The following is a 25,826-nucleotide window of genomic DNA, read 5'->3' on the forward strand; positions in this document are numbered from 1 at the left end:
TCAAAGCATTTCATGGCTACAGACATGAGTGGTAAGGGTCGGTAGTAATTTAGGCAGGTTACCTTAGTGGTCTTGGGTGTTCTTGGAGGTCTGATTGACCTCTGGCTTGACCTCTGGCGTGTGTTACTGGGCAGCTCTTGGCTGTGCTATTCTTTGTAGTCTGTAATAGTTTGCAAGCCCTGCCACATCCGACGAGTGTCGGAGCCATTGTAGTAAGATTCGATCTGTCCTGCATTGACGCTTTGCCTGTGTGATGGTTCATCGGAGGGCGTAGCGGGATTTCTTATACGTTTCTGGTTTAGAGTCCCGCTCCTTGAAAGCAACAGCTCTACCCTTTAGCTCAGTGCAAATGTTGCCTGTAATCCATGGCTTCTGGTTGGGGTATGTACGTACAGTCATTGTGGGGATGATGTCCTCAATGAACTTATTGATAAAGCCAGTGACTGATGTGGTGTACTCCTCAATGCCATCGGAAGAACTCCGGAACATATTCCAGTCTGTGATAGCAAAACAGTCCTGTAGTTTAGCATCTGCTTCATCTGACCACTTTTTTATAGACCGAGTTACTGGTGCTTCCTGCTTTAATTTTTGCTTGTAAGCAGGAATCAGAAGTTATGGTCAGATTTGCCAAATGGAGGGCGAGGGAGAGCTTTGTACACGTTTCTGTGTGTGGAGTAGAGGTGGTCTAGAATTTTTTTCCCTATGGTTGCAGATTTAACATGCTGATAGAAATTTGGTAAACTGATTTAAGTTCCCCTGCATTAAAATCCCTGGCCACTCGGAGCACCGTCTTTAGATGAGCTTTATCCTGTTTGCTTATGGCGGAATACAGCTAATTTAGTGTGGTTTTAGTGCCAGCCTCGCTCTGTGGTGATATGTAGACAGCTATGAAAAATACAGATGAAAAATTTCTAGGTAGATAGTGTGGTCTACAGCTTATCATGAGTTACTCTACTTCAGGCGAGTAAAACCTTGAGACTTCCTTAGATATCATGCACCAGCTGTTTTTTACATAAATGCATAGGCCCACCCCATGTCTTAACAGAGGCTGCTGTTCTGTCTTTCAGATAGAGTGTATAATCCACCAGCTCTATGTTCTTAATGTCGTCGTTCAGCCACGACTCGGTGAAACATGATATATTACAGTTTTTAATGTCCCGTTTGTAGGATATACGTGCTTTCAGTTCGTCCCATTTATTTCCCAGCGCTAGAACGTTAGCTATCACAACAGAAGGCAAAGGCAGGTTAGCCACTTGTCACCTGATCTTCGCAAGGCAACCTGATCTTTTGCCTCGAAATCTCAGTTTCCTTCTCCAGCGAATCACGGGGCAGCAACATTGTGTACATAAGAAGTTACGAACAACGCAAAAAAACTAAAACAAAATAGCATGATTGGCTGAGAGCCGATAAGATGGCAGCCCTACCCTCCGGCACCATCAAAAAACAACAGGGAAATAACACACTAACAACAGGGATATAACACTGTAACAAGAGGGAAATAACAGGGTAACGACAGGGAAATAACAGAAACAAGAGGGAAATAACACGGTAACAACAGGGAAATAACACGGTAACAACAGGGATATAACACACTAACAACAGGGATATAACACTGTAACAAGAGGGAAATAACATGGTAACAACAGGGAAATAACACGGTTATAAGATAGAAATATCAGGAATCAACAGGGAAAGAAGACAGTAACAACAGGGAAATAACATGGCAACTAATACAATTTTATTGTCACATACACATGGTTAGCAGATGTTAATGCGAGTGTAGCGAAATGCTTGTGCTTCTAGTTCCGACAGTGCAGTAATATCTAACAAGAAATCTAACAATTCCCCAACAACTACCTAATACACACAAATCTAAAGGGGTGAATAAGAATATGTACATATAAATATATGGATGAGCGATGGCTGAGCGGCAAGGTGCAGTAGATGGTATAAGGTACAGTATATACATATGAGGGAGTTGCAGTTGCGGTTGAGGGCGGTGCAGTTGCCGTACCATGCTGTGATACAGCCCGACAGGATGCTCTCGATTGTGCATCTATAAAAGCTTAGCAGGGTTTTAACTGACAACACAAATTTCTTCAGCTTCCTAAGGTTGAAGAGGCGCTGTTGTGCCTTCACCACACTGTCTGTGTGGGTGGACTATTTCAGTTTGTCTGTGATATGTACACAGAGGAACTTAAAAAAAACTTCTCCACTGCTGTCCCTTTGATGTGGATAAAGGGGTGCTCCCTCTGCTGTTTCCTGAAGTCCATGATCATCTCCTTTGTTTTGTTGACGTTAAGTGAGAGGTTGTTTTCCTGACACCACACTCCGAGTGCCCTCACTTCCTCCCTGTAGGCTGTCTCGTTGTTGGTAATCAAGCCCACTACTGTTGTGTCGTCTGCAAACTTCATGATTGAGTTGGAGGCGTGCATGGCCACGCAGTCGTGGGTGAACAGGGAGTACAGGGGGCTGAGCACGCACACCCTTGTGGGGCCCCAGTGTTGAGGGTCAGCGAAGTGGAGATTGATTCCTACTTTCACCACCTGGGAGCAGCACGTCAGAAAGTCCAGGACCCAATTGCGCAGGGCGGGGTTGAGACCCAGGGCCTCCAGCTTGATGATGAGCTTGGAGGATACTATGGTGTTGAATGCTGAGCTGTAGTCAATGAACAGCATTCTTACATAGGTATTCCTCTTGTCCAGATGGGATAGGGCAGTGTGCAGTGTGATGGCGATTGCATCATCTGTGGACCTGTTGGTGCGGTATGCAAACTGAAGTGGGTCAAGGGTGGCCGGTAAGTTGGAAGTGATAAAATCCTTGACTATTCTCGCAAAGCACTTCATGATGACAGAAATGATAGTCATTTAGTTCAGTTACCTTTGCCTTCTTGGGTATAGGAACAATGTTGGCCATCTTGAAGCATGTGGGGACAGCAGACTGGGATAACGATTGATTGAATGTGTCCGTATACACACCAGCCAGCTGGTCTGCGCATGCTCTGAGGACGCGGCTAGGGATGCCGTCTGGGCCAGCAGCCCTGCGAGGGTTTAAATGTCTTACTCATGTCGGCCATGGAGAAGGAAAGGGGCGCAGTCCTTGTTAGCGGGAAATAATGCGTTAACAACAGGAAAATAACACAGTAACAACAGGGAAATAACACAGTAACAACAGGGAAATAACACAGTAACAGCAGGGAAATAACATGAAGCAACAGGGTAATAACATGGTAACAACAGGGAAATAACATGAAACAACATGGAAATAACAAGAAACAAGAGGGCAATAACACAGTAACACAGGGAAATAACACAGTAACAACAGGGAAATAACACAGTAACAACAGGGAAATAACACAGTAACAGGGAAATAACACAGTAACAACAGGGAAATAACAAGAAACAAGAGGGCAATAACACAGTAACACAGGGAAATAACACAGTAACAACAGGGAAATAACATGAAACAACATGGAAATAACAATAAACAAAAGGGCAATAACACAGTAACAACAGGGCAATAACACAGTAACAACAGGGAAATAACACAGTAACAACAGGGAAATAACACAGTAACAACAGGTAAATAACATGAAGCAACAGGGAAATAACATGGTAACATGGAAATAACATGAAACAACATGGAAATAACAAGAAACAAGAGGGCAATAACACAGTAACAACAGGGAAATAACATGAAGCAACAGGGAATTAACATGGTAACAACAGGGAAATAACACAGCAACAACAGGGAAATAACACAGTAACAACAGGGAAATAACAGGGAAATAACACAGTAACACCAGGGCAATAACACAGCAACAACAGGGAAATAACACAGTAACAACAGGGAAATAACAGGGAAATAACACAGTAACAACAGTGAAATAACACAGCAACAACAGGGAAATAACACGGTAACAACAGGGAAATAACACAGCAACAACAGGGAAATAACACAGCAACAACAGGGAAATAACACAGTAACAACAGGGAAATAACACAGTAACAACAGGGAAATAACACAGTAACAACAGGGAAATAACACAGTAACAACAGGGACATAACACTGTAACAACAGGGACATAACACTGTAACAACAGGGAAATAACACTATAACAACAGGGAAATAACACTGTAACACCAGGGAAATAACACAGTAATACCAGGGAAATAACACAGTAACAACAGGGAAATAACACAGTAACAACAGGGAAATAACACTGTAACAACAGGGAAATAACATGAAACAACATGGAAATAACAAGAAACAAAAGGGCAATAACACAGTAACAACAGGGCAATAACACAGTAACAACAGGGAAATAACACAGTAACAACAGGGAAATAACACAGCAACAACAGGGAAATAACATGGTAACGACAGCAAATGAACAGGAAACAAAAAGGTAACAACACGGTAATCAACTGTTCATAGTTTGTATGAATCTGCTGAGAAAAGGTGACATAGCATTGAATACTTTCTACATAACTTGTGCTTATTACCTGCTATTTATAGTTCTTAATAAAGTACAAAGTACCCTTTGTTCTAACCTTTTCTAATAAAGTTTAGGCTATTCGTTTTAAAATCAAATCACCACTAAAAGTCACTGACTATCTATGGAGTCATAGAACTATAGATACTGTGGACATATTTGCCAAACTGAAACAAGGAAACAAGTACATGAAGAATGCGACAAAATGTCAATTTCACAGGTACACTGAGTGTTAGTACTACTGCAGAGAGTGTGAAGTTGCATCGATGTGCGAGAGAGTGGAAAACACCACGAGAGGGAGAGGGAGGAGAGAGCGAGAGCAAGAGAGAGCAAGAGAGCAAGAGAGAGAGCGAGAGAGCAAGAGAGAGCAAGAGAGAGAAAGAGAGAGAGAAAGAGAGAAAGAGAGAGAAAAAGAGAGCGAGAGAGAGCGAGAGATAGCAAGAGAGAGCGAGAGAGACAGCAAAAGAGAGAGAGCGAGAGATAGCAAGAGAGAGAGCGAGAGAGCAAGAGAGAGCAAGAGAGAGAAAGAGAGAGAGAAAGAGAGAGAAAAAGAGAGCGAGAGAGAGCGAGAGATAGCAAGAGAGAGCGAGAGAGACAGCAAAAGAGAGAGAGCGAGAGAGAGAAAGAGAGAGCGAGAGAGGAGCACAAAATAACAGAAAACAAAAGAACAGGAGAGAAGAGGAGAGGAGAGGTGCGTGCTACTCACGTAGGCACTGAGGCACCATTCCGTTCCAGGTGCCGTTGCCCACGCAGGTGAGGATGGCAGGGAAGGACAGCTCGTACCCGGGGGAGCAGCTGTAGCTCACGCTAGTGCCCCACTCAAAGTCTGTGCCCTCCAGGACCCCATTGGAGATGGCAGAGGGTGCCGCGCAGGTCACCGCTATGGGGGGAGAGGAGAGGGAGAGAGGGGTGAGAAAGAGGAAAGAGGGTGGGTGTAGTTGGATAGAGGACAGGGATAGGGAGGATGAGAGAGAGGGGAGGGAGGACAGAAAGGCAAAGGGGAGAGGGAGTTTACTCTCTGTGTAATACTGTAGTTAATGCTGAATTACTCTCTTACTTAACCCTCATTATCCCTGTAAGGAATCTCATGAATCAATTAGGGATGAATTATACTTTACCATTCCATTCATGGCATTAAAGCAAACAGTGAACACACAGGAAACCTTTGGAAAAGGGCCACAGCCAGGCTAACAACTAAAACAACACATTCTCAACAACAAAATCTTAGGAAATTAGGTCTAAGGAGTATTTGTGGCTGTGCGAAGCATGACCATGTAGTATAGTTATATAATGTCACCCTTAGTGGACATTTACTGCCAGCTGTCTAACTGAAACAGAACTAATGCTTTTCTCTCAGACCACTAGCCTCCGGGTGTCATGACGACTGCATCCCCAATAGCTACGGAGTGCACTATATAGGGAATAGAGTTCCATTTGGGGTGCAGCCAATGACTGTCTAAACAAACATGAAAGTGTTGGGGGGGCGACGTCAGGGAGGTAGAGAAAGTCAAAGGGACTGTTTGTTTGTCTGAGAGCTGCCTGGGAGTCTCGCTGCGCCCCAGCCTACGCCACGCTTGAGTGGGTGAGAGGGATAGGCTGGATGACTCATGTTGCACTCTGTAGAGTGAGTCTCTCTCTCTCCCATGCCTGTTATTCACACTGACTTCTGCCAACCACTATGTGGAGACAGGTATACTCCTCTCACTGAATTAGAGTAACAGCAGATAAGGCTTTCCAGAACACTGTGGGCAGAAATATATTTTCCAGCAGACTGTACAATAAACACACTCCTCTCACCGAATAGCAGTAAGATAGGCTTTCCAAAATAGTGCACCATGGATACTGCTCTCACTGGATAACAGGAATAGCACTGTAGGTAAGCGTTTGAGCAGAAACAGCACGAGTGGGATATGCAGAGTTCAGAGAGGGGTAATCCAAGAGAATTAGGATTCTATTTTGATGGGGGAAATCTCAGTGTTTGTAGATTACTGGCTAGGCTTGGTGGGTGTTGGGCAGGGGTGCGGGAGGGGGGAGGGGGGGGGGGGGGGGGGTGATATCTTGAAGGAACCTCATGTGGGAGCTGCCATATAGTTACAAGACAAATTGGTGGTAGGTTTAAAGCAACGTTGTCAAATTGCAGGGGGAGACTTTGGTTGTGTCCAAAATGGTACGCTATTCCCTATATAGTGCACTACTTTTCACCAGAGCCCATTGGTACCCTATTCCCTATATAGTGCACTACTTTTCACCAGAGCCCATTGGTACCCTATTCCCTATATAGTGCACTACTTTTCACCAGAGCCCATTGGTACTCTATTCCTTATATAGTGCACTACTTTTCACCAGAGCCCTTTGGTACACTATTCCCTATATAGTGCACTACTTTTCACCAGAGCCCATTGGTACACTATTCCCTATATAGTGCACTACTTTTCACCAGAACCCTTTGACTGAGAGGGTAGTGATTCCCTCCCAATTAATCAGCTGACTATAAAAACAAACACATTTGTCAAGCCTGTGCTTATTGTCATCTATGTGCTCCGGTAATAAAAGGCATAAACGTGTAATAAGTTCCCAAATGTTCTATTAATATTCTGAATTAGTATTGGACATGCTTGGTGGCTCGTCCATTGAGAGTAGACCAGCTTGCCTTGTACTAAGCTAATGAATAATATGTTTATGCAGTGGTTTCACAGCTGCTCTGACAGCTCCTGCATTTCACAGGCGCAGAACACAAATATTCTCACATACTTATACAGTACATGTATACACACACACAAGCACACACACACACACACACACACACACACACACACACACACACACACACACACACACACACACACACACACACACACACATCAGTTTGTTAAAAGCCAATGTCAGACTTTCACCCAGCCATTTCCATTTTCAGTTTGCTTCCCGACACTTTAACATCCATATTCATAGATCCAACTGTGCATCATAAGAATGCACTGCACCAAGATATCACTCTGCAGCTGTTACATATGTATGTACAACACACTCTCTCACAGAGCCAAGAGATTCAACTCTAACCTGTTCAAATGGATGGCCATATCTGTGTTAATTGTAATTTGTCCAAGATAATGGTAATACAAAGCAGCATTTTATGCAAGTTGAGAAAGCTTTTTTTTATGAAGAAGAGAAACCTTTTCTGCCTTGCATATAGTGTCAACAACAACAAGACAGGATATTACAATAACAAACCAAAGCACAATGCTGTCCTGTATTTAAACTCTTCCTCTGTGACTGCTAGCAGGACACCAAGACATCTAGGCTGCTGTTGCTCAGGCAACCAGTGTGGGAAGGGAACCAGCAGGTGTTTAGTGTTACTGTGAATAAGCTATACCAACCTGTATTGAAACTCTGGGACAATGCCAACCTTGATTATTTCCTCCCTGAGACTGGGAGTCATTGAACTATATTCTAAGGTGTAGATACACATATTCCAACACTCAAATTGAAGTATCAAAATAAACAAACCGAAAGCTCATAGGGTTCTAGCTAAAAGTAGTACCCTCTAAAGGGCCCTGTCTTTGAAGGATGTCATGATGCCAGAATGTCATTAAGATATGTTCCACAGAGCATTATGGGTAATGAAGTACATCATGCTACACATGTGTTGCTAGGCCTCACCTTTGCAGGATGCCATGATGCCACTCCAGGTACCGTTGGAGGTGCAGGTGCGCACGGGTGAGCTGTCAGCCTCCATGGTGTATCCTGGCGCACACAGGAAGGTGATGTTCTGACCAATAGCAAAGTCCTCTCCATACCTCATCGCATTGGCTGGAACCCCAGGGTCACCACAATTTATCACTGTGATGGAAAGAAAGAAAGAAAGAAAGAAAGAAAGAAAGAAAGAAAGAAAGAAAGAAAGAAAGAAAGAAAAAGGGGAAAAAAAGAGAAAGAAACTAACGAGTGACACAGAGTACCTGGTTGCAGCAAACAAGCACATAACAAAAACGATACATACCCAGTAAGACACTTTACTCTGTAACAAACCATTATGTTTTTTGTCTCTTTTGTGCTATAGATGGTGATATCTATGACGGCGGTCGAAGTGCGATTTAGGCCCCATTGTTGGTCCGGTGTGAGATATGAATCGGGCTGTGACAACAATCGGCGGGGAACCTAATCCACAAATCATCTGAAACTACCCATGTATGCAGCCAGCAACAGATATCTCCACTGAGGAGATACCACCTCGCCTCTTTAATTCACAATGATAGATCTCACTATCACAGGAGAAAATCAATAGCTGTAAGCAGGGGAAGCTGTGTTCTCATACAGGGGTCTCCTGGGTTTAACTTCCATAATCAATTCTGTCGATCTTTTACAACTATCACTCCCTTCTCTTCTATGGATGAACAAACAGGGGCGGGATAGGGAGGAAAGCGGAGAGCAGAAAATAGAACGCTGCATGTTTCCAGAGTCTACCTGGGAATTCAGATGAAAAGGTCAAATAAACACATTAGTACTTCTGTACTCCCATGTGACTCACAACAAACCCCAAAAGTACTTTCCATATTTATTTTTTCATTTTGGAAAAAAAGTTCCCCCCTATTGATTTATGTATCAATTCCGGAATCACAGTTTTACATACATTTTGTGTCTTTTGTGGAAAAACGTGTGAATGATGCTTCAGAATCAATCATCAGAGGCGTTAGCTTGTAAAACTGTCTTGGTGGCGTGAACAATGGCTCGACCAAAATGCTAATACGACTCCACCCCCGGATAGCAACCATGCATCACCCTTCTCAGCCTGCTCACTAAACACATGTAAAGACGCATCAATCATTCCTACTTTAACATGCCACAGGCAAGGGATGCTTCCCCAAATAGCACCCTGTTCCCTATATAGCGCAATACTTTTGATCAAAGCACTATGACTATAGGGAATAGGGTGCCATTTTGGGACGTAAACCAAGGTCTCTATGGAAAGAGAGCGCAGTAAAGATAAAAACAGGCCCGGTAAAAAAAATATGGGCACTAAATGGCATACGATGAAAGGCAATGAACCTGGCCTGGAGGAACCAGTATGGTCTGTATGTCTAGTGGGGATATGGAGACAGACAGGCAGTAGTTCATAGATCTAGTCATCCATTTCTGAATGAACTGAATCTGAACCTCTCTACCAGGAGAGGTAGAGAGGAATTATCTACCTGAAGTGGAGTAAGTCCCTCTCACTCTCCTCTTTTTCTCCCTCTTCCTCTCTCTCTCTTTCTCCCTCTCTCTCTGTTTTTCTCCATCTCTCTCTCCCTCTGTCTATCTCTCTCTGTCTCGCCCCTGGGCCTGGATTTAAATCACATCGACTCCCTGGTGTTGTCTACTTGACTGAGGAGGATCTGAAGAAGTGGGAAGAGCTGAGGAGGGTATGATAATGTACACCAGGTAACAGAGGCACAGAGGGATTGATTTCCTTATCTTGCTGGAGCAGGGGCACAGAGCTCTTCTGACCTTTCCTCTCTCTCAACCCGCAAGTCACTGTGTGTGTGACTCCTCCTCGTTCTGTCTCAATCCCTAACCCGCAGGCTACCTTAAAGAGCTTCCTCACTTCGACCAGCCCACCCTTCCTAGATGAGAGGAGCAGCATGTTGAAATGTCATGAGGAGAGGATGCAAGATTTTGGTTGCATTCCAAATTACACCCTTTTCCCCTATATAGTCCACTACATTTGACCAGAGGTGTAGTGCACTACTTTGGTGAAAAGTAGCGCACTATATAGGGAATAGGGTGCAATTTGGGATGCAACTCTGTCTTAAGCCTGAGTCAACTAATTTACCCTATGCCCTATTTATGATAGGACCTGATCAAAATAGGTAATCTACGAGAAAAATATATGAAAATGAAAGATCACAATCGAACATAGAAATACATCTGTGTACATTTAGCTGAGTCATATCTACTGTCTATATGTATTGAAATCTCCCCCAAATGATTGTGGCGTTATCAGTAGGATTTTTCACACAGCCCTGTTAATAAGCACACAAAAAAAGTCCAGTGCCCTTAGTCCCAAAACGTCTCAGGCATTTCAGACCATAATGAATAAGATGACATGGACTGGTGCAGGATCAAGTCCCAGATCTGTTGCCGTTGGGGGCAGTGAGGTGGGTTTATGAGGACTTATTGGTGCAGCTGGGGGCAGTGAGGTGGGTTTATGAGGACTTATTGGTGCAGCTGGGGGCAGTGAGGTGGGTTTATGAGGACTTATTGGTGCAGCTGGGGGCAGTGAGGTGGGTTTATGAGGACTTACTGGTGCAGCTGGGGGCAGTGAGGTGGGTTTATGAGGACTTATTGGTGCAGCTGGGGGCAGTGAGGTGGGTTTATGAGGACTTATTGGTGCAGCTGGGGGCAGTGAGGTGGGTTTATGAGGACTTATTGGTGCAGCTGGGGGCAGTGAGGTGGGTTTATGAGGACTTACTGGTGCAGTTGGGGGCAGTGAGGTGGGTTTATGAGGACTTACTGGTGCAGCTGGGGGCAGTGAGGTGGGTTTATGAGGACTTACTGGTGCAGCTGGGGGCAGTGAGGTGGGTTTATGAGGACTTATTGGTGCAGCTGGGGGCAGTGAGGTGGGTTTATGAGGACTTATTGGTGCAGCTGGGGGCAGTGAGGTGGGTTTATGAGGACTTATTGGTGCAGCTGGGGGCAGTGAGGTGTGTTTATGAGGACTTACTGGTGCAGCTGGGGGCAGTGAGGTGGGTTTATGAGGACTTCTTGGTGCAGCTGGGGGCAGTGAGGTGGGTTTATGAGGACTTATTGGTGCAGCTGGGGGCAGTGAGGTGTGTTTATGAGGACTTATTGGTGCAGCTGGGGGCAGTGAGGTGTGTTTATGAGGACTTACTGGTGCAGCTGGGGGCAGTGAGGTGGGTTTATGAGGACTTATTGGTGAAGTTGGGGGCAGTGAGGTGGGTTTATGAGGACTTATTGGTGCAGCTGGGGGCAGTGAGGTGGGTTTATGAGGACTTACAGGTGCAGCTGGGGGCAGTGAGGTGGGTTTATGAGGACTTACTGGTGCAGCTGGGGGCAGTGAGGTGGGTTTATGAGGACTTATTGGTGAAGTTGGGGGCAGTGAGGTGGGTTTATGAGGACTTATTGGTGCAGCTGGGGGCAGTGATTTGGGTTTATGAGGACTTATTGGTGCAGCTGGGGGCAGTGAGGTGGGTTTATGAGGACTTACTGGTGCAGCTGGGGGCAGTGAGGTGGGTTTATGAGGACTTATTGGTGCAGCTGGGGGCAGTGATGTGGGTTTATGAGGACTTATTGGTGCAGCTGGGGGCAGTGAGGTGGGTTTATGAGGACTTACTGGTGCAGCTGGGGGCAGTGAGGTGGGTTTATGAGGACTTATTGGTGCAGCTGGGGGCAGTGAGGTGGGTTTATGAGGACTTACTGGTGCAGCTGGGGGCAGTGAGGTGGGTTTATGAGGACTTATTGGTGCAGCTGGGGGCAGTGAGGTGGGTTTATGAGGACTTACTGGTGCAGCTGGGGGCAGTGAGGTGGGTTTATGAGGACTTACTGGTGCAGTTGGGGGCAGTGCCAGACCAAGTGGCATTGGCCAGACACTGGCGGGTGGTGGAGCCGGTCAGCAGGTAGCCGTCCATACAGGAGTAGGTGACCGAGTGAGAGTAGGTAGTTCCGTCCAGCCTGTACACACGGCCGTTACTGGGGCTCCCTGGGTTCCCACACTGCCCCGCTGGAGAGAGAGATGCAGATAGAGTTCGATTGAATGATTGGGTTTATGTGATAATTCAAAATACATATGAAGTTGTTACATCACATTATGCACTGTACATATATTACAATATATACTGTATATTGGTTAGATTTGAGCATCTACAGTGTGGAATCATCTCTGATAAAGACTGCAAAATGCACTTTAAATAAAGTTTGAATTCATATGGACTGATACTGTGTGTCAATGCTAAGTACAGTATTTGTCCCTGCCATGAAATAATCACTGCCCCTTTCCCTACTCCGGCATTCAAACCCCATAGCATCCACTCGGTCTAACCAAATAACAGTAATTTTCCTGGAAATACGTACTTTAAAGCTGTTTACAAAAGAGTTGAGAGAAACGACTAGCATCTAGGCAAGAGTGGAATGGTAGGGCAGCCATTGTTGGAGGGATCCTCGTGGACATGACTTATGCAATGTCCAGAGTGGGATTTCAAGAGCTATGGAAGGAGGCTTAGGGAAATCAACAAGCAATTTACCATGATTGTGTCCCTGAAACATTTGACCATGTTTCCATATGTGAGGTACTTAGTGAGAGTATAAAATAAATCCACATTGCCACTGTCAAAGAAACGTCATTAAGTCATGAGTTAGGGGTTGTGTACTACTATTTAGGGAATAAGGGTGGCATTGAGGGTGGGTTGAGTGAAATGTGAAACATCACTCTTTCACAGAGAAAGGGACATAAAACAGACTCCATGATGGACTTCAAATGGAATAAGTATAGATACAAGCTGAGAAGGGCTGGGAGAAAAAAATTAGAGAGACAATGAGAGAGAGAGAGCAAGAGAGAGGCAGAGAAAGAGAGAAATAGAGAGAGAACGAGAGAAAGGGCGAGAGAGAGAGAGAGAGAGAGAGAGAGAGAGAGAGAGAGAGAGAGAGAGAGAGAGAGAGAGAGAAAGAAAGAAAGAGATAGAACAAGAAAGCTAGATTCAGATAGAGAAAGAGAAAAGGGAGCGAGAGGGAGACAGCGTGCAATGGAGAGAGAGAGAGAGAGAGAGAGAGAGAGAGAGAGGTACCCAGTCAGCCTTGTGGAGGACCTGGCTGGCAGGGCCTTCAGGGGCTGAGAAGTTAACAATCTGTAAATCTATTTAACTGCAGAGCTGTAGTGGCTCAGAGGGAACATGGAGGACAAGCCGTCGTTTCGAGATGACACTAACGCTATCCTGTCACGTTGGAGAGGAGATGAATATGGTGGTTCAGAGGAGCCTGAGGAGGAAGGCGTGTTCTCCTCTGCAGACAGGGAGAGAGACACACACAAAGCATTTGGGGTTGTCTCTGGGTGTCTGGCTGTCACCTGGGCTATTGTCCCTGGGTGTCTGACACCTGGGCCATTTGTCTCTGGGTGCCTGACTGCCATATTTCTCAGTCGTTCGGTAAGTAGAGACACGTTTGAGTACACCTCTTCAATTAAATCTCAGTCCAAGCTCCCTGTTGCCAATTCCCACCTTTCAGAAATGATTCCTGCGCAACGGAGGGGATTGTTTCTAAAGCAGTGTTTTCACACAGTGGGAGGTCGGAGGGAGCAGAGGAAGAGAGGAAAAGGGGAAGAGAAAACCACACCATTAGTACTGGCTTGGTGCTGGGAAGCAGGGTGTTGTAAAGCGGTGTGGAGGGCTGTCCCAAATGGAACCCTTATTACCTAAATAGTGCACTTCTTTTGACTGGATTCCTGTGGGTTGTGCACCACATAGGGAGTAGGGTGCTATTTGGGATGCAGATGAGGTTTGGGGAGCAGAGCAGAGTGGACAGTTGACTAGCTACATGCTTCTCTCAGCAAACAAGGAGGGAGGTAATGTTCCTGTGTACTCCTGGTGTGATGGCTTGTCCCGTCTCATCTTATTCAGGGTGTAATGTGATGGTAGCTATAGGAGCTCCTGTAGCGAGAGGTGGCTCCAGCAGGCTATAGTGCTGTTGTGGTGTTGAGATGTCGTGGGACACAGACCACTACACTGCCACATTCAATTAGCTCTAGGCTGGAGGTGCACAGCCGGAGGTGGCTGGAGGTGGAAGAGGCTGGGTAGGGGGTGATAAAGCACAGCACAGCATAGTGTGTTGCTGGGTTTTCTAGCTCTCAGAGATATGTTGGCTGGAAATGGAATGGTACAGCCACATGTTGGACTCAAAGGACCATAGAGGTTGGGGGGATGGAAAGTGTGTGTGTGTGTTGTCTCACGTTTGCAGAAGGGCTGTGTTCCAGACCAGGTGCCGTTGGGAAAGCACATCCTCTCAGCAGAACCAATCAGCTCATAACCCTCAGAGCATCTGAATTGGACTTTAGTGCGGATCCTGAAGTCACTCTCCTCCCTGCTGCCCTGTGACGGGGTGCCTGGGTCCCCACATGTCCCCTGGGAGTCACCTGCAGAGGCACACACACACACACACACACACACACACACACACACACACACACACACACACACACACACACACACACACACCAGCCCGCAGGCACACAGGGAAAAGCAAAAACATAGAAAGAGTTAAAAACTTCTGGTGTTTCGTTCACAATCACATGTTCCAAAGGCCATGGAAACAAACCACAACCCTTTTTTTATTCAAACCAGCGAAGGCACCCGACTCCACTCTGTCGCTCCTTAGCTGTATTTATTCTGGGTGTGCACTCACAGAAAACCTCCAATAGACACATTCACCTCTCACACTGATTCCCCTCTCACATGATTCCATTCACACCGATTCCCCTCTCACACCGATTCCCCTCTCACACCGATTCCCCTCACACCGATTCCCCTCTCACACCGATTCCCTTCTCAAGGGAAATTAATATTCCTGACTGATTCAGGAAGCTGCCATACATCCCCTCCCCCTCTGTCGACATACAGTGAATTCAGAAAGTATCCAGACCCCTTGACTTTTTCTACTTTTTCCTCAAGGATATTCCTGCGTTGTCTTGGCTGTGTGCTTAGGGTCGTTCGTGAACCTTAACCCCAGTCTGAGGTCCCGAGCGTTCTGGAGCAGGTTTTCATCAAGGATCTCGCTGTACTTTGCTCCGTGCATCTTTCCATTGATCCTGACTAGTCTCCCAGTCCATGATGCTGAAAAACATGCTGCCACCACCATGCTTCACCATAGGGATGGTACCAGGTTTCCTCCAGACGTGACACTTGGCATTCAGGCCAAAGAGTTCAATTTTGGTGTCATCAGAGAATCTTGTTTCTCATGGTCTGAGAGTCCTTTAGGTGCCTTTTGGCAAATTCCAAGCAAGCTGTCATGTGCCTTTTACTGAGGAGTGACTTCCGGCTGGCCACTCTACCAAGAAGGCCTGATTGATGGAGTGCTGCAGAGATGGTTATCCTTCTGGAAGGCTCTCCCATCTCCACAGAGGAACTCTGGAGCTTTGTCAGAGTGACCATTGGGTTCTTGGTCACCTCCCTGACCAAGGCCCTTCTCCCCCGATTGCTCAGTTTGGCTGGGAGGCCAGCTCTAGGAAAAGTCTTGGTGGTTCCAAACTTCTTGCTTTTAAGAATGATGGAGGCTATTGTGTTCTTGGGGACCTTCAATGCTGCAGAAATGTTTTGGTACCATTCCCCAGATCTGTGCCTCGACACAATGCTGTTTCGGAGTACTACGGACAATTCCTTCGACCTCATGGCTTGGTTTTTGCTCTGACATGCACTATCAACTGTGGGACCTTATATAGACAGGTGTGTGCCTTTCCAAATCATGTCCAGTCAATTGAATTTACCACAGGTGGACTCCAATCAAGTTGTAGAAACATCTCAAGGATGATCAATGGAAACATGATGCACCTGAGCTCCATTTCGAGTCTCATAGCAAAGGGTCTGAATACTTATGTAGTTAAGGTATTTTTGTTTTTAATAAATTAGCAAAAATGGCTATAAACCTGTTTTCCCTTTGTCATTATAGAGTATTGTGTGTAGATTGATGAGGATTTTTATTTATTTAATCCATTTTAGAATAAGGCCATAATGTAACAACATTTGGAAAAAGTGAAGGGGTCTGAATACTTAATAATGCACCGCAGCTCCTAGTCTGGTAGCCAGTGCACTACTTTTGACCGGGGCTCATAGGGTTCCGGTCAAATTTAGTGCACTACATAGGGAATAGGGTGCCATTTGAGATAGACCATGGTAGCTTTGCTCCTCCATTGAACCAGTCACACATCCATCACAGATACAGACACAGACAAACACAGAAGTCAACACTGCTGATGTGGAAATGACCACCTGCAAGTAATGAAGGCCATACAACCAGGATCTAGGAGATAGGGGACTGTGTGTGTTTGTGTTTGTGTGTTCGTGTGTGTGAGTATTGCCAATACAGTAATCAGAGCTGTTAGAGGAGACTGGGAGACAATAGAGGACTGTCCACTTCAAACACTCACTCAGACGTAATGGTATCTCTGTCAAATGGCTCAAGTACATTGAGATACTTATGTCACATCAGTAACAGATAAATCTGTCTCTGATGCAACACAATATATTGGAAAGTCAAGGGTTGAGAGAATTTAGACAAAGTGTAATTGGTATCCATATGAGATTAACAACAAATTGTTATAAAAAAATTAAGCACAAGTGAGAAAAATATGTTTTTTAAGAATACATCCATCCATAAATATATTTATGATATCTATTTCTGTCTTGTCCAGACAAATACCCAACATTTCCACCCTGTGTGCATAACCAAAGCATTCCAGTGTGGACCTCATTGTTCCTTCCATAAATAAGTCATAATTTATTAACAATGTTAGCTACTTTAGTACACTTGACTCATCCCCTTGGTCAAACCTAATGTAGCAGCAGACTGACTGTGATCCCAGGTTTCAGTGCAGCTCACACACACACACACACACACACACACACACACACACACACACACACACACACACACACACACACACACACACACACACACACACAGCTAGGTACTGTAGGCAGTAGGCAGTATTCAGACAGGCAGGCGGTAGTGTCCCAGCCCAGGGGACAGACCAAAGTGTCGGCTATTAAAGAGCTGCAGGCCTGTTTGCTTTACATACTAATACGCCAGCAGGCCACTTTTACAGCTTAGCCAAAATCGTTCCCACCGATGCTCCCTTATCCCTCCACCGCCCAGTTCTCAGGAGGGAACTACTTTACCGCTCAGAGCCGTGGAGGGTTATATTATATAGACCTACCTAGCGTTATACAGTATACCCCCTTGCAGTGGACACGTATGACCGTGCAAGCTGAAGTCATATGAATAAGCTGCAGTTGAAAGGGCATTCTTCTGTTGTAGCGCCACACATACTTAGCATATATATCCCTGCACTAGTCCCTATAGACATGTACAGTATGACTGTGAAAGCTGAAGTCATGTGGGTATAAGCTGCTGCACTTGAAAGGGCCTTGTTCATCTTGGTTATAAATGTTAATCTGGGGGTACTATGGAGTAACAGAGAGCCTTTAAAACACGCACGCACGCACGCACGCACGCACGCACGCACACACGCACACACGCACACACACACACACACACACACACACACACACACACACACACACACACACACACACACACACACACACACACACACACACACACACACACACACACACAGTACTGTAGCAGGACATTAGGGGGAGGCACAAATAGTGTACACTTTATAAGGGGATATATGTAGCTTTACAGGCACTATATATGTCCTAAGGTACAGTCTGCTGGAGACACATGCTACTGATACATCCTTTTACTGCCCTTATTTCAGTGTGACTGAATACAGCCCTCGGGACAGATATGATAGGATATGACACTGTGTGGTGGCTTCAAGGTAAGGCGTGTGAGAGTCTTGATGGGTGTGTTTGTGTGGGCTTGTGTTTGCCAAGTTTTTGTGTGGAGAAATGTGTATGTGTATGTGTGGACATGTCTGCTTGAATGTCACTTTTACTTTCTGTTTGAGTGAGAACCCGTGTGTGTGTGTGTGTGTGGGGGGGGTGCGCCCCTACAGAACAGTATGTGTATGTAGCTGCTGGGCGTATGCATGTGTGCCATGCTCCATTTCCTCTGTTATCCCCCTGTCAGCGTGCGTCTCTGGCTGGCTGGCCGAGGTGGGGGTGGGGGACGGGTTCAGGTTCCCAGGAGTGTGCTCCGTCAGGGGGAATGTGCTGACCAAGCAAGGCTGGGCTGAGGCTCCAAGGACAAGGGGAGGGTATTGCTGTATTAGCTGTTCCAGCGGGGCTGTGGTACTCATCTACAAAGGCAGCGCTGAGACCCACCTAACCACCAGACACAGAGATGGAGATGGACGGGGTAGGGAGAGGGAGCGATGGACAGGAGAGGGAGAGGAGGGAGAGGGGGGAGAGAGAGAGAGGGTAGGAAGCAGAAGAGGGAGCGAGAGAGATGGAGAAAGGTAGAAACGGAGAGAGAGAGATAGAGATGGAGAGAGGGAGAAGGAGAGGGCTGGCTGTCACACACAGTGATACACAGCATCAGCTCTAGACAGCGAGCAGAGACAAACACAACACAGACCCTCAACCGACCACTCCACCTCCCCGTCCCCCCTACCCCGCGTGTCTCACACAGAGTATAGGCATGGACACACTGGGGAGAAAAAAGGGAATATACAGTAGATGCCATTTAGCAGACACTTTTATCCAAAATGCCTAATTTTGTTTCGTATGGGTGGTCCCAGGAATTGAACAGAGAACCCTGGTGTTGTATGTGCCTTGCTCTACCAACTGAGCCTTACACAAACAGGGTAGAGGGAGGTGAAACAGGGAATAGGCGAGGTAAAAGTAATCTCCCTGGTGTTATGTCACAAAAGAGTCTGTGACTCACAGAACTTCCTGAGTTATCTCTAATCTCAAACTTCTTCTGTAGTCTCTTCATAAGAAGCTAGCTCTATGCCACCAGGACAGACAAAGGGGGAATTAAATATTCTCTAGAATGCATTGGTGTCTCAAAATAACTATGTTCTTTATTCTAAAAGAAAGCTTGGTCAGCCAACAGGGGAAAAGACAGAGTCTCCCTTTCACATGATAGCATACAGTGCCTTCGGAAAATATTCAGACCCCTTGACTTTTTCCACATTTTGTTCCGTTACAACCTTATTCTAAAATGGATCAAATTGTTTTCTACACACAATACCCCATAATCAGTGCTTAATTTGAGCCGGATCGTGCAGGAACAGGATCCGGAACCTCTCAAATTTGAAATAGTTTGTTCCGGCACCTATTTGCCTGGATCCGGTACCCCTCACGGCATAATTTATTCATTGTTTCACTGTTCGCACTGTAGACATTCTAATAAAAGTGATCAGCATTAAATCAAGTTGCCTCCTCGTTATTTCTCCCACCACCCAGGAAGACCATCATGTAAAAGCACAGTGATAATTCTGTATAATCATCCTATCCTGCCACATTGATTCCAGACCTGCTCTCTTATTTGTACATAGAGGTTATGGGGAGGGCCGGTGGGGCAAGTAACTGATCTTGACACAGGTCTTGGTAGTGGTGTTCAGCTAAAGACGAGGTCCCTACGTAATCACATTACGTAGCCTAGGCTAGTTGTTTCCCTACTGAATTTGAATTGTGGGAAAGACAAATAAAAAATGGATAAGAAAAGGCAATCGAGTTTGACGAAAATTTTCAAGTCCAAAAATCCAGAGAGAGATGGTGAATAGAACCCAGAACGAGCCAGAGAACTGTCAGTGCCGGAGGAGAGGAGTGAGGGGCAAACTGATCCTGATGACGATGCTAATCCTGCCAGTTCAGCATCACCACCGGCACCTCCACTAGCTAGTAGGCCTGCTAGTGAGTCAGACTCAGAGGGAGACAGGGAACTGGGTGGGGGGGTGGGGGGGTGGGGGGGTGGGGGGGGGCATCCACCAACGAAGATGCTCGGAGCAGGTGCAATTTGCAGTTTAAGAAGGAGCAAACGTATAACCCCTAGCTTGTCACACAGAATCAAAAGTTGTGCTGTGCAACATGCAAAAAGGAAGGGAGCTTGGGTCTAGAAACGACTGGAGGGATTCAACTAGCAAAAGAGTGGGTGGTATGTACAGTAAATTAACATCCTATGCCTCAGACATAAAACAACAACAAAGAGCACTCAAAAAAAGGTTTTTGAACAAACATGGCGCATTTGGTGGCAGCAAGCCTTGTAGACAAGGCTAAAGAATACACCCAGGTTATAGTTCACCCTCAAAATGAAAAAAATAGACACAACAGCCAGAGTCTCCAGAACAGCCTTAGAAGTGGACTAAATGTCACAGCTCATGACTCTCATGAGTTAAATGGACTTGACATAGAGAGAGTTGTTGTGGAAGGTTTTGAAAACTAAGGTAGGATTTTCTTTGAATTAATCAGCACCTTGGAGAGCGCTGTCCGTTTCAGCACCATAGACAGTAGCCGACTTGGCTGTTTACTCTGCCTGCTGCGCTGCCACGTTGTGTTTGACACTTTTTTTCTCAATGTGTTTCGGTACCTCAGAGCCCACCGGACCCCCCTCGCCCACTATGTGTTCCGAGACCTCCCGATTTACAAATTAAGCACTGCCCATAATGACAAAGTTTTTAGAAATGTTTGCAAATATATGCAACATTTAAAACTGAAATATAACATTTACATAAGTATTCAGACCCTTTTCTCAGTACTTTGTTGAAGCACCTTTTGGCAGCAATTACAGCCTCGAGTCTTCTTGGGTATGACGCTACAAACTTGGCACACCTGTATTTGGGGAGTTTCTCCCATTCTTCTATGCAGATCCTCTCAAGCTCTGTTAGGTTGGATGGGAGCGTCGCTGCACAGCTATTTTCAGGTCTCTCCAGAGATGTTTCGATCGGGTTCAAGTCCAGGCTATGGCTGGGCTCCTCAAGGATATTCAGAGACCTGTCCAGAAGCCCCTCCTGCATCTTGGCTGTGTGCTTAGGGTTGTTGATCCTTTGCTCCAGTGGGAGGTCCTGAACACTCTGGAACAGGTTTTCATCAAGGATCTCTCCCTCGATCCTGACTAGTCTCCCAGTCCCTGCCGCTGAAAAATATCCCCACAGCATGATGCTGCCACCACCATGCTTCACCGTAGGGATGGTGCCAGGTTTCCTCCAGACATGACACTTGGTATTCAGGCCAAAGAGTTCAATCTTGGTTTCATCAGACCAGAGAATCTTGTTACTCATGGTCTGAGAGTCCTTTTGGTGCATTTTGGAAAACTCCAAGCGGGCTGTCATGTGCCTTTTACTGAGGAGAGGCTTCCGTCTGGCTACTCTACCATAAAGGCCTGATTGGTAGAGTGCTGCATGCTTGTCCTTGTGGAAGGTTCTCTCATTTCTACAGAGGAACTGTCAGAGTGACCATTGGGTTCTTGGTCACCTCCCTGACCAAAGCCCTTCTCCCCCAATTGCTCAGTTTGGCCGGGAGGCCAGCTCTAGAAAGAGTCTTGGTAGTTCCAAACTTCTCCCATTTAAGAATAATGGAGGCTATTGTGTTCTTAGGGACCTTCAATGATGCAGAAATGTTTTGGTACCCATCCCCAGATCTGTGCCTCGACACACTCCTGTCTCGGGGCTCTACTGACAATTCCTTCAACCTCATGGCACTGGGGGGTAGTGGGGCGTAGTGCACTGTGACTTATTTCCTCCACTGGGGGGGTAGTGCACTGTGACTTATTTCCTCCACAGGGGGGGTAGTGCACTGTGACTTATTTCCTCCACTGGGGGGTAGTGCACTGTGACTTATTTCTTCCACTGGGGTAGTGCACTTTACCCGGGCCCATCTATGGAGGGGAGCAGTCACATCGGTTTCTCAGGCCACTTGGACACTATAGAAGCACACACACATCCTCATTTGATATAAAGCTTTTCCCTAAAGAAGGCTTCTGTTTTGATTTTTTATTTAAACTTTTTAACATTTTTGAAGTAAGGCTTCTTTTGCCGGAGCTTAAGATCCTGCTTCTCACTGGACGGCAAAGCAAACTATAGGTCTCTGATTCAGAGAAATCATAATGCTTCAGTAATGAGAACAATGGAAGGAGAGAGAGAGAGACAAAAATGGAGAAGAGACAGGGAGGTGATGGAGGAGAAAGAGAGGGAGATAAAGAGAGCGAGAGAACAATATTCCCATTCCCATTTACTCATTGCTTTCCATTTCTCTGTCCCTGGCTGTGTCTTTTTCTGGGTCAGGGCTCTCAGAAGTGAACAGGCACCATACACTGTCCAGGGGGATGGGGAGGAGCTGGTGTCTGCATTTTTATTTTATGGGTCATGGACACTTAATGAAGGTTTAATGGATGAACAGAGACCTAGAGCAGGTGAGGCTGTGTGTGTGTGTGAAGAGATTGTCTCTCTGTGTGTGTGTGTGTGTGTGTGTGTGTGTGTGTGTGTGTGTGTGTGTGTGTGTGTGTGTGTGGGTGTGTGTGTGTGTGTGTGTGTGTGTGTGTGTGTGTGTGTGCGTGTGTGCGCGTGTGTGCGTGTGTGTGCATGAAGGTGCTCTCTGTGCATCACTGGGTCTGCAGGACCTAGGAATCAGAGAGAGACTGGCAGTTGAGAGATAGAGACAGGACTGGAGAGGAGGAGAGGAGCCACATGGGAGTAGAGGGGGCGGAGGAGAGGAGAGCACTGGAAATAGGGCAGGACTGATTAGCCTAAAGAAGAGAGGAGCTTGGAGGGAAAACACAAAGTGTTTCAGACCACCCCTCAATGAGCACACCCCACACCCCAAGTGATTAGCAAGCACCATCTGTGTTGAAAACGACTTGTGCCCAAAACAGAGAAACCCCCTAACACAGACAGACACGTCATTCTAGCCTAATTTAGAAGACTGAACACATGCAAAACTCAAGTCATCATCATACTGCAAATAAAACAGCTAATTGTAGGCAAGTATACTCATAACATCATGACATATAAATGCTGATACTTCACAAAGGGCTTTATAGATTCATGGCGCCCGCACCAAAACATTCGGAATGGTGACATTTGCGCGATTGGCTTTCTATCGCTCATTTGCACGTCACGGCAATGATATCATGTCACCTTGTGGGACTGTGGGTCAATTAACCTTGTCGGAGTGGGAGCCCTGATTATAGTTTGTCAGTTAGCAGGCTACTGCCTGGGAAGGTCTCCCACTCAGAAGTACAAGATGTTGAGGGAGGCAGGGGTAGGTAGATCTCATGATAGTCCCACTAAGTGTAAACCAGATGGGAAGGTGTATTGCTGCAGAATGCAGCTGCAGGCTGGTAACTCTAATGAACGTATCCTCTGCAGCAGAGGTAACTCTGGGTCTTCCTTTCCTGTGGCGGTCCTCATGAGAGCCAGTTTCATCATTGCGCTTGATGGTTTTTGTGACTGTACATGAAGAAACGTTCAAAATTCTTGACATTTTCCTGATTGACTGACCTTCATGTCATAAAGTAATGATGGACTGTCATTTCTCTTTGCTTATTTAAGCTGTTCTTGCAATAATATGGACTTGGTCTTTCACCAAATAGGTCTATCTTCTGTATACCACCCCTACCTTGTCACAACACAACTTATTGGCTCAAATGCATTAAGAAGGAAAGAAATTCCACAAATTAATTTTTAACAAGGCACACCTGTTCATTGAAATGCATTCCAGGTGACTACCTCATGAAACTGGTTGAGAAAATTCCAAGAGTGTGCAAAGCTGTCATCAAGGTAAAGGGTGGCTACTTTGAAGAATTTCATATATAAAATATATTTTGATTTGTTTGGTTGTTTTTTTTGGTTACTACATGATTCCATATGTGTTATTTCATAGTTTTGATGTATTCACCATTATTCCACAATGTAGAAAATGTTTCAAGAGCTGAAATAAAAGATCCCAGAAATGTTCCATATGCACAAAAAGCTTATTTCTCTCAAATGTTGTGCACAAATTTGTTTACATCCTTATCATTTTGGTGGGCATATGTCTGAGGAGTATTTCTGTCTGTAATAAAGCCCTTTTCTGTGAAAAACTAATTCTAATTGGCTGGGTCTTGCGCCCCAGTAGGTGGGCCTATGTCCTCCCAGGCACAACCATGGCTGTGCTCCTGCCCAGTCATGTGTAATCCATAGATTAGGGCCTAATTAATTTATTTCAATTGACTGATTTCCTTATATGAGCTGTAACAGCAAAATCTTTGAAATTGTTGAATGTTGCGTTTATATTTTGTTCAGTAAACATCTTGCGCAATACACCGACGCATGTCTTGTATTCAAGATCCTAAATGGCCCGGCTCCCCCCTCCACTCAGTAGTTTTGTTAAACAGAAAACCCAAACATATGGCAGCAGATCCACAAGGTCTGCCATGAGAGGTGACTGTATAGTTCCCTTAAGGATAAGCACCTTAAGTAAATCCGCTTTCTCTGTGAGAGCTTCCCATGTCTGGAATACACTGCCATTTTTTTTACTTTAAATGTCACCTTTATTTAACCAGGTAGGCTAGTTGAGAACAAGTTCTCATCAGACACACATAACTGCACCACCTATCACACTTTCACAAAATTAATGAATAAATGGCTAAAGGTCCATCAGATTTGTGATCATAATCCCTAGCTGTGTATGGCCGCTTTCCATGTTGTCTGTTGTCTGTAGCTTGTGAGGTGTGGAAACACTTTGTTGCTTTTATGAATTTTGTCTTGCTGCTTTTTGTTCTATGTTGCTCTGTCTGTATGCTACGTCTTGATTGTCCTATGTTGCTCTGCATGTGCTCACTGCTCAATGATTGTCTATATTGTAATTGTTTTTAATAACCTGACCAGGGACTGCTGTTGAAAATTAGCCGGCTGGCTAAATAAAATCGGCACTTTAACTGAAATGTTGATTAATGTGCACTGTCCTTGTAAAAATAAAATAAACTCAAACTCAGTATATATATATATATATAAATGTATAGACATTACGGACAGTATATGAGTAGAAAAGTTTTCTCTGTCTATCTCCTACCCATACATTCACATCATTCTCAGTTAGAAGAGGTGAGACTGTCTGCTTGTGTTCTTATATCTCACAGCAGCAGAGGCAGCTTTAGGTCCACTGCGCACACAGCTGAACTCTTCACACTACTCAATAACAGGGTTAGCTAGGGAGGTTTCCACACAGCTGAACTCTTCACACCACTCAATAACAGGGTTAGCTAGGGGAGGTTTACACACTGGTAAACCCTTCACTCTACTCAATAACAGGGTTAGCAAGGGGAGGTTTACACACTGGTAAACTCTTCACTCTACTCAATAACAGGGTTCGCTAGGGGAGGTTTACACACTTTTAAACCCTTCACACTACACAATAACAGGGTTTTCTAGGGGATGTTTACACACTGGTAAACCCTTTACTCTACTCAATAACAGGGTTCGCTATGGGAGGTTTACACACTGTTAAACCCTTCACACTACTCAATAACAGGGTTAGCTAGGGGAGGATTACACACTGGTAAACTCTTCACAATACTCAATAACAGGGTTAGTTAGGGAAGGTTTACACACAGCTAAACTCTTCACACTACTCAATCACAGGGTTAGCCAGGGGAGGTTTACACACTGTTAAACCCTTCACACTACTCAATAACAGGGTTCGCTAGGGGAGGTTTACACACAGCTGAACTCTTCACACTACTCAATAAC

The 25,826-nt window shown here is 45.4% G+C and overlaps 1 protein-coding gene across 3 annotated transcripts in view; it reads right to left on the reverse strand.

Moving 5' to 3' along the window:
- Window positions 1-25,826, reverse strand: part of LOC110489401 (CUB and sushi domain-containing protein 3) — a 660,686-nt gene that overhangs the window by 48,658 nt on the left and 586,202 nt on the right. For all 3 annotated transcript variants that reach the window (XM_036971422.2, XM_036971421.2, XM_090227754.1), the window contains 4 exons: window positions 14,424-14,606; window positions 12,030-12,206; window positions 8,153-8,332; window positions 5,202-5,375 (listed from right to left, as the gene is read on the reverse strand). In XM_036971422.2, coding sequence (XP_036827317.2) covers window positions 5,202-5,375; window positions 8,153-8,332; window positions 12,030-12,206; window positions 14,424-14,606 — 714 coding nt within the window. The remainder of the gene's footprint in view (window positions 1-5,201; window positions 5,376-8,152; window positions 8,333-12,029; window positions 12,207-14,423; window positions 14,607-25,826) is intronic.

The sequence above is a fragment of the Oncorhynchus mykiss genome, chromosome 30, assembly GCF_057628025.1.
Source record: "Oncorhynchus mykiss isolate SJ-2025 chromosome 30, ASM5762802v1, whole genome shotgun sequence".
Taxonomy (NCBI): domain Eukaryota; kingdom Metazoa; phylum Chordata; class Actinopteri; order Salmoniformes; family Salmonidae; genus Oncorhynchus; species Oncorhynchus mykiss.